We start from the raw sequence: 8798 nt of genomic DNA, 5'->3' as shown, positions 1-8798 counted from the left end.
CTTTGTATTGACAAACCTTTGAATTTTACCTCAGATATTTCCCTACATAACTACACCTTCCCAAATCCAATTGTCTTCTTGTTTGTACATTGAAGCATCTTATTGAGCTTGGCATCTGCACTCTGATGTTGTTTGACTTCGATAACGTTGTGGCAGTTTATTCAGATGCATAAGTTTACTTAGAGTTCTGATATTTGCTCAATTCCAAACAGCATCATCCATTTTAATCTCATTAAAACGGTCACATTCCGAACAGGTGGCCTGCTGGCCTACGGAATGTTGTGTGTTCTAATTCCGGAACATTCCTTTGTAATGGATAGGCAGAAGAATTCTGATCATGCCTGTGGTCCCATTCCTTCACGATTCATCATTCTCTTATTAACCAGGTAATTCAGGAGGTATTCTGGTCCAATTAGATGCATCTGTAATGCTCTTGTTACATTCCAACCGCACTCCAGTAGGGACTTTACATTCCCCTGAGTCTGGAATTTGGTTATGTATTCAAGCGAGGTGATGTTGTAACTCAGGCTTTGCATTTTCAAGTCAGATTTTAATCAGAAAGACGGATAGGAAGCCGTTTATGCTTTAGTAGACATCTAATTGAATTTGCATATTCGTTTTTCCCAGGTCTTTAAACCAAAACATCCAATCAATTATGCTTGCATGGTTTTTGTAACCTTTTTTTTTTTTTACTTTTGGACTTGAGTACTCTGTTAGTGGATACTCTTTATAGTCTTGTAAAACAAACATTGTTCCCATTGTGTATAGAGTTCATTTCGGAAAGACTTGAAAAAGCTCAGGATGTGAATACATAAATACAAGCTATACAGAGAGTGCCAGTTCACCAAACCATCTCTGAAAATAGACGCTCGACCCTGGACTGACTAGACACATTCAAACAATAAATAAACCATCCATTTAAAAGCCATCCATTTCTTTCTGACTTGGAGTAAAGAACCATTGGAGACTCATTCATAGTGGGAATTCTATCAGTTGTTCTTTGACGAGGGTAAGGTAATGACTACCACCTACAGTCCTTCACATTACTGTTCAGATCCAGAAACGGTCCCATGTGGTCCAACTCTTTGACAGCACAATTGGTGTACAAATGATTCTTATGAACAAGATCCTTTTTTTACCGAATCAATAACATACAGCACCACAACGGTAGTTTGATTCCCAAACTAATGACTGTGGATTGCTCATGCTATGGCTCATTTCCACAAACCGGTACAGTACAGTACAATTCAGGACGGTAAACCCTGATCTTACTTGATAGGCGTGGTGTACCGATCGATGTCATTCTTGCTCGATGAAGAAAGTGACACAGGAAACAACAATGGAGGAAATCTTGTTCTTTCTTCTCGGCATGTGGCTGTTTGTCACAAGAAGAAACGGTATTGTGTTTCAACTGTATTTAAAAAATGGCACCTCTTGTGTTGTCATTCCCCTTGTAGCACGCGCAAGTAACGATTCTCAGTCAACCAATCAATGTTCTGCATTGAGTCTAGCTCCACCCTTAGTACCGGACTACTGTGCTAGGTACCCCAACGGAAGAGTCCCAAAAAAGTGGTACGGTACAGTTCGGAATTAGGGTACCATTCACAACTTCTGACAGTGAAAACGAAAAAAATTGCGTACCATACTAAACTATCCTGTATCGTGCTGCTCTGTGGAAACGAGGCATTAGAGCGTAACCGGTGTAGTCCGATTCCTTAAGGAATGACTCTTAGGAAGCAATTATTTTTGGCGAATTAAAAACATACACCATGTATGTAGTCTGATTCCTGAATGAATGACTCTTATGAGGCAATTCAGTGCGACCGGTGTAGTTAAACTCCCCAATGAATTACTCTTATGAAGTTAATCAAAAAACATACAGCGCTACCCGTTTAGTCTGATTCCTGAACGAATGACTCTTATGAATCAAATGTGCAGTACTGTGTGGCCAGTGCATTTTGATTCCCAACCAAGGACTCTTAGGAATCGGCTCTTTTTAGCGAATCAAAAACATACAGCCCTAACTTCTGAAGCGATCTGTTTTTAGAAAGGTTTACTAATGTGTTGTAGAGATTATGCAAATGCAACTGGAAATTTGAGATCTTTGCAAGTTATTAGCTGAAAGACTCATCAGTCATTCATTAAAGGTTAGCTGGAGGTGTTGTTAGGAGCGGTAATGCAACTCTGTGCATTTCTTGTGAACATATACACGAGTTGAGCCTTCCAAAAAGAATAAATTACAGGGCCATTTGGCAAGAAAGAAAATTACCCTGGCTGTTCAGCTGAACGTATTTTTCCCTCTAATGACTGTGACATTTTGCCATCTCATCCCAAATGTCAGGAATCAGCAGACCTCTTGAGTGCTTTCAATAGATCTCAAACGAGAATCTACTCTCTGGCCAGGAACGCAGCGAGGGCGTTTGTCTGGAAGATCAGGCGTGGATCGGCCCGCAATCAATTAAAGTGCGCTAAAAGAGAAACTGAGAAAGAAAGATGGAGAGAAGATGGGGGAGAATAGATGGAAATTGCTTTTTCAGAAAAGCATTACCGCATTCATATAAAAGGCTATTTGCATCCTGTGGTGTGAGATACTGTCAAAGCAATATATATATATACAAGCATATAACTACAAGATGTGCATCTCTTATATGAGTCTCCATCTATTCCAAATAAAAAAAGTGTGTGTGTTTATGTATGTGTGTGTGCATATAAACGCATACACTTGCAGTGGAATGTTTTTGTTGCATTATATAATAAACATAATATAAAATGTGTGTATATTAGAATTTTATAATATTAGGGTTTTATTTTTATATGATTATTTTTATTAATTTATAATGATTAACTATATATATTTATATATAAAATAATGTAAAAAAATATAAAATATAGATTAATATTAACAATATCTATTTTATTTACACGTTTTAATATATAATTAAATTTTTACACAATTTACATTATGTATACACAGTGAGTATGTATATAGATATAATTATTTAAATCAAATAAGATATTTTCAATATTTTCATATTCATTATCATATTTATAAAAGGTCTGTGTGAGTCTTTGATCTTTGATACATATAAACAATAAACATAAATATATATTAACATGATTTCTGGATAAAAATCTCAATTTAGTTATACTATGAAGTATATAGTTAACTATTTTGTGGTTATTATAAAAAAAAAAAAAATGTGTAGGTATTCCTTTGTTTTTTTTGTCCCTCAAACTAAAGTGTCTGTCCTTTAGGTTTAGATTTACCGAAACTTTCTGTAGTTGTTTCATATCGAGGCGGTAAAGAATATTAATGCGTCCTTTAAACAAAAGAACTCTCAGCTCTGCAGGGGAATAAATCTAAAGTCGCCTCACAGCTTTATCACGCTTTTGAAGCGTTACTCCCCAGTTCCGGAAGTTTCCACCTCCCTGCTCCCTCGTCTCCCTTACACATGTACAGTGTCTCTCCATCAAGCAATGAAAAGGAAGTCATTGACTTTATTTACCCAACAGGGAGTCGGGGTACGTGCGGCCGTTCTCATGATTGTATACATCTTAAGTTATCGTCTCACTGAGATTCTTCCCCGGCTCTAGTTGTGCTTTTCTTTCCTCTCTTCCCTTCTTCGGCAGCAAGCATGGAAGAGAGAGGGATTACCACTCCATTCTGCTGGACCCCAGGGGTCCCGTCTCATTCCAAACATTGCTGTGTGTGTGTGTGTGTGTGGCAGGAAACGGGGTTGGTCGGGTCCAATGAAGGTTTCAGTCACTCATCCATGGAGGGCTGCACAGAGAAGAGTACAAATTCCCGACCTTGCATTTTTGTCTTACCTTATCCATTCTTTCTTTATGACTGTATACACTGTTGTAATTCTGCCACACCTGGGCATTGTTTTAAAACGCATTTAACTTCACATTATTTTAATTTCCTCTTCTAAGAGAGGCCAGATCACTCTCTATAGTGTGTGAGTGTGTGTGCTGGGAGGATCATGTCTCGCACACAATTGGATTTAGAAATACGGCTGTCATGGAGAAGAGTGTCTAATCTCTCACACTATGTATATGTGTGTGTCTGTGTGATTGTTGGCTGTGTGGTTTCATTTAAGCTGTTTTGCTTGAATATGCTTGGCATTTGTTTTCACATTATATTATATATATATATATATATATATACACACACACAATATTTCTATTAAGAAGCACAACTGTTTTCAACATTGATAATAATAAGAACAGTTTCTTGAGTACCACATCAGCATATTAGAATGATTTCTGAAGGATCATGTGACACTGAAGACTGGAGTAATGATGCTGAAAATTCCACTTTGCCATCACAGGAATAAATTACATTTTACAATATATTCAAATAGAAAACAAATCATTTTTTTCATCAAATAAACGTCTTTTGAAAACATTTAAAAATCTTGCCATCCCAAAAACTATTGAAAAGTATTGTATATTCAGGTATTATATATGCCTGTTATATAATATATCAAAACATATTAATACATTTCATAACCATATTTTAAGGCCTATTTTTGGAATATTTCATCAATTAAAAAACTAATTAAAGGTATCTCTTAATTTCTCTGTTGATTGGCACTTAGAAGACAAATTCAATGAAGAAAAATTTAAACACAAACAAAAATATATCATTATTTATAAAATAAAATGAAGGCCAAATTAAATGTAAAAAACAAAACAAACAAAAAACATTGACAATTCCATGATATATGTGACGATCGGCTGCTGTAGTGGCCTTGAGAGCCACTGGAGGGCACTCTCTCATTGTGTTATGTTTTCCCCATGGACTCGTTATGTTTTATTATGTTCAGCTGTGTTTCATTATTGGTTATTGAGTTCCTGACTTTGTCCTTTGCGAAGTCTTGTTACACTGTAAGCGTGCATTTCTGAGCGTTATTCCCTGTTCTGTTTCTCCGTGTTCCCCTGGACTCTCGACCTTTGCCTGTATCCTGGACTGTTTGCGAACCTGTGCTGCCTGCCTCGACCTACGCCTGTTTACACCACGAGTTATTGGATTGCCCTTGTTTATTTGTGTGCCTGGCTTATTTCTGTTTATGTTCAAGTTATAATAAATTTCTGCACATGGATCCGACCGCCTCTGTCCGTACGTTACAATATATAACCTCATACCTGCCAGCCCATATGTGGCTCTAGAAAGATTTCTAGTCGTGTTTTGAACTCAAAATATCACCATATAGAAACTAGAGATGTCCTTATAACTTCTAATGAAACTCTATGGTGTCATTATAAGATACAATGAACATTTTAAGCAGGACCAGAGGGCAGGACTAATGTTATTAGTGTTGCTTGTGAAACATTAAATTAAAAGAACACAAATCTTTCGGGTAAAATGTGACTGCAAAATTGCAGATACATGTTTCAAACTCTGTATGAAGGTCATAAAGATTATATTTTTGGCCTGTTTCAATATATTTGTACACATTTAAACTCTTCTAAAGAATTCAATCTTTTAATAACTTTGATTATGGGATATCAAACTAAAGAGGAACTATTATACCCTTTTAAAAAGTCTTGACATTGGTTTTGAGGTCTACTAGATCTTTTTATGTCCAAAAAATAAAACATTATTTTTTTTACATATTTGACATTGTTGCAGCTCCTCTCTTCCCAGTCTGTCAGTAACGCTATGTTTATTTCCTGTCTCTATGAAGCCCCTCCTTCCAAAATGGGCAGTGTGCTCTCTGATTGGTCGGCTGGACCAGTGTGTTGTGATTGGTCAACCGCTTCGAGAGTGTTTCAGAAATGTCACACCCCTTAGCATAACCGCGAGTTTCAACCAACTAACTCAACTCAACCAGGCCTTGCCCCTTTATTTTTTTTTGCGTATTTTTTGAACAGGAATTATTTAAATGAGGAATATTGTGACATGTTCGTTCCCAAAAGAAAACTCAAGAAACAGTGTTTGCTGATATAGAGAATAACTGCCTTTGGAGTGACTTTGTGTTTTGTAACTTTGCAGACCTTTTTCATGCTCAAACAGCAACATTAAACCCTGAAGATTAAAAATGTAAAAAAAAAAAAAAAAAACATAATAGGATGTCTTTAATATAATGTTTCTTCATTTGTCTCGCTCTCTCTCTCCCAGGCTCTTCTGAAAATAGATTGTCAGGGTTTAGTGGCCCGGCTCATCATGGACTTTGTGTTGCTGACGACGGCAGTGGAAGTGGCTCCTCGCTGGAGGGAACTTGCTGAAAAACTCGCCCATGTATCCAAACAACAAATGGAGGCCTATGAGGCTCCGCACAGAGACAAAACCGGGATGGTGGATAGTGAAGTAAGGACACTAAACCTACTTTTCAATATGGAAGAGTACAGTTTACATTTGTGAGTTCACAAGATATAGCCATTTACATTTATCTCATAATTTCAGGCCATGTGGAAACCAGCCTACGACTTCCTGTTGACATGGGCCGCTCAGATTGGCGACAGTTACCGCGATGTCATCCACGAACTGCACATGGGGCTGGACCGGATGAAGAATCCCATCACCAAACGCTGGAAACACCTCACCGGCACCCTTATCCTAGTCAATTGCCTCGAATTGCTTCGAAGCTCCGCCTTTAGCCCCGCCCCTCAGGATGACTTTGCCATTTAGCTCCACCTCCTCACAATCCTCGCAAAGCAACACCTCAGAGTTTCGACATCACCTCGGAAGACTGCTAAACTTTTAACGGATATACACTTTTCTATTTCACCGTCAGCTGTGAGTTTACCTCAATCCAATAACCGCGAGGACGTCCTGTACCCGCCCACGTCCATATAAGGGCATGCGGAAAGCCAATGAAGCCAAAACACTGAGTGTTTTAAGTGTAGCAATTGTTTTTAGAGTTCTGAAGCTGTTTTTATCAGTTTTGTTCTTTGCGATATCTATATTTTTTATATTGGATGGCACAAAGGAAATTTATACAATCACGTTTTTCAAGAACGATTTTTTCTGAAAAAAAAAAGCAGATTTCATCTTGGTTCGTTACTAAAAACGAAGGTCTATTTTGTGACGTCACGTTTACCCACGTTTGTCTTGGTCTAGCCGTTCTGTAATTTGTTGCCAAATGCTCGAGCTTTCCACATTTGTGATTTTTTTTTTTTTATTCCACAATCTTTATTTGTTGTGTCAGATTTGATCGGTTGCTCTGTACGAGGAAGAAGACGGATTAGTATTACTACTAGACACATGAAACACCACAAACTGGTTACGTGAGAGGAAGAAGCGTATGGTGTGTTAATGAGATGGTAAGTTCAGACTGTGGGGAAAAAAGGAAAGGTTCAGACTGGATCATGTGTTTCATCCTTTCAAGCTTTTGCAAAGTTTGCTTTTGAGAGAGATATCGCACCATGTACTTGGTATTAAATTGCAGTGTTGCTTTAGTTTCAATCGTGAGTCATTCATTCAGTGTTTTTGTCGAGAAACAAATGCAGTCAGATGAATTGATCATAGCGTGATTTTATTTAAATTATGACTGATGATTTTTTTTCTTTTGTGTTCTATATTTTTTGTACCTGATATACAATTTTTCCAATTTTAGATATTTTTATGTTTGCAGGTGTATTTGTTTTGAATAATAATCATTTCACGGACCTGTACATGTCAAGGAGATTTTGTGCTGTTTATTGTAACAGCATGTAGGGAAAAAAAGTGAATGTGTATGCAATATATATATATATATATATATATATATATATATATATATATATATGTATATCTGTGATTCAGAGTTCTGTCACATGTATAACTTGTTTTTGTGTTAGCTCTTTAAGAGTGATTGTTTGAAAAGCTATAATTCACACATTGTCTTAGTTGCAGCCAAATGTTTAGCACGAAAACTAATTAAACATGCTGTCCCATGTTGTTCCCATGGATTCAATAAAGCAGCTGTAAATTGAGAGAATGTTGTTGTTAGATTTGTCAGCTCCCTCTTTATTGTGACTATTTCTCATAATTGCAAATTTGTCATTTATAATTATAACAACTGGTTCTTAATACAACTTTCTCAAAGTGCTCTTTATATTTGACGATCATGACTTCATATCTTATGATTGCGACAGTATATCTCACAATTGCAATGTTTTTTTGTTTTGTTTTTGCAATATTGAAACTACCTCACAATAAGGACTTTACTTCTCGTTACTGTTCATAAAACTGACTTCGTTTTCTGTTATTGCGACTGTTTATCATAATTCTTACTTCATTTCCTGTTATTGACGATATATCACAATTGCAACATCATTTTGTTCTTGTAACTATCACACAATTGGGAATTTATTTCTCGTTAATGCAACTGTTCATAAAACGGTTTATAAATTCGACTATTTGTCACAATTCTGACTAAATTTTGTTATTGTGTCTATATCTCAATAGCGGCAGTATGTCTCACCATTATGACCTCATTTCCTGTTATTGCTACTATCTCATAATCGGGAATTTATTTCTCGTTACTGTAAGTGTTCATAAAACGGTTAATAAATTTGACTATTTGTCACAATTGCGATAAAATTTTGTTATAGTGACTATTTCTCATAATTGCGACAGTACATCTCACAATTGTGACTTCATTTCCTGTTATTGACTATATATCACAATTGCAAAATCATTTTGTTCTTGCAACTATTGAGAAGTTATTTTAAATGTCTCACAATTACCTTTTACTTGTTTTACTCTGAGGCAGAAATAGTGATAAAAAGGTCAAAATCCTAAATTAGAAATGCTAATCCTCTGTTAACTATGTCAAGCTTTCATAATAGCACTTATAAATCGACAA

The 8798-nt window shown here is 36.3% G+C and overlaps 1 protein-coding gene across 1 annotated transcript; it reads left to right on the top strand.

Annotated features, from left to right (window-relative positions):
* Positions 1-6098: 6098 nt before the first annotated feature.
* On the top strand, positions 6099-7920 carry LOC130089342 (SH3 domain-binding protein 4-A-like). Its single transcript, XM_056256633.1, has 2 exons — positions 6099-6316; positions 6413-7920. Exons 1-2 carry the CDS (start codon positions 6173-6175, stop codon positions 6635-6637), a joined length of 369 nt encoding a protein of 122 aa, XP_056112608.1. The 5' UTR covers positions 6099-6172; the 3' UTR covers positions 6638-7920.
* Positions 7921-8798: the final 878 nt, after the last annotated feature.

This window comes from Rhinichthys klamathensis, unplaced genomic scaffold, assembly GCF_029890125.1.
Source record: "Rhinichthys klamathensis goyatoka isolate OS25496 unplaced genomic scaffold, OSU_Roscu_1.1 h1tg000127l_1, whole genome shotgun sequence".
NCBI lineage: Eukaryota > Metazoa > Chordata > Actinopteri > Cypriniformes > Leuciscidae > Rhinichthys > Rhinichthys klamathensis.
Note: the sequence above shows the minus strand (reverse complement) of the source record. Positions and strands in the feature narration are given on the sequence as shown.

Excerpts from the sequence above, each read along its gene's own strand:
- LOC130089342 (XM_056256633.1), top strand. The coding sequence starts at position 6,173 with ATGGACTTTGTGTTGCTGACGACGGCAGTGGAAGTGGCTCCTCGCTGG. Across the intron at positions 6,317-6,412 it reads CCGGGATGGTGGATAGTGAA|GCCATGTGGAAACCAGCCTA; the intron begins GTAAGGACACTA and ends TCATAATTTCAG.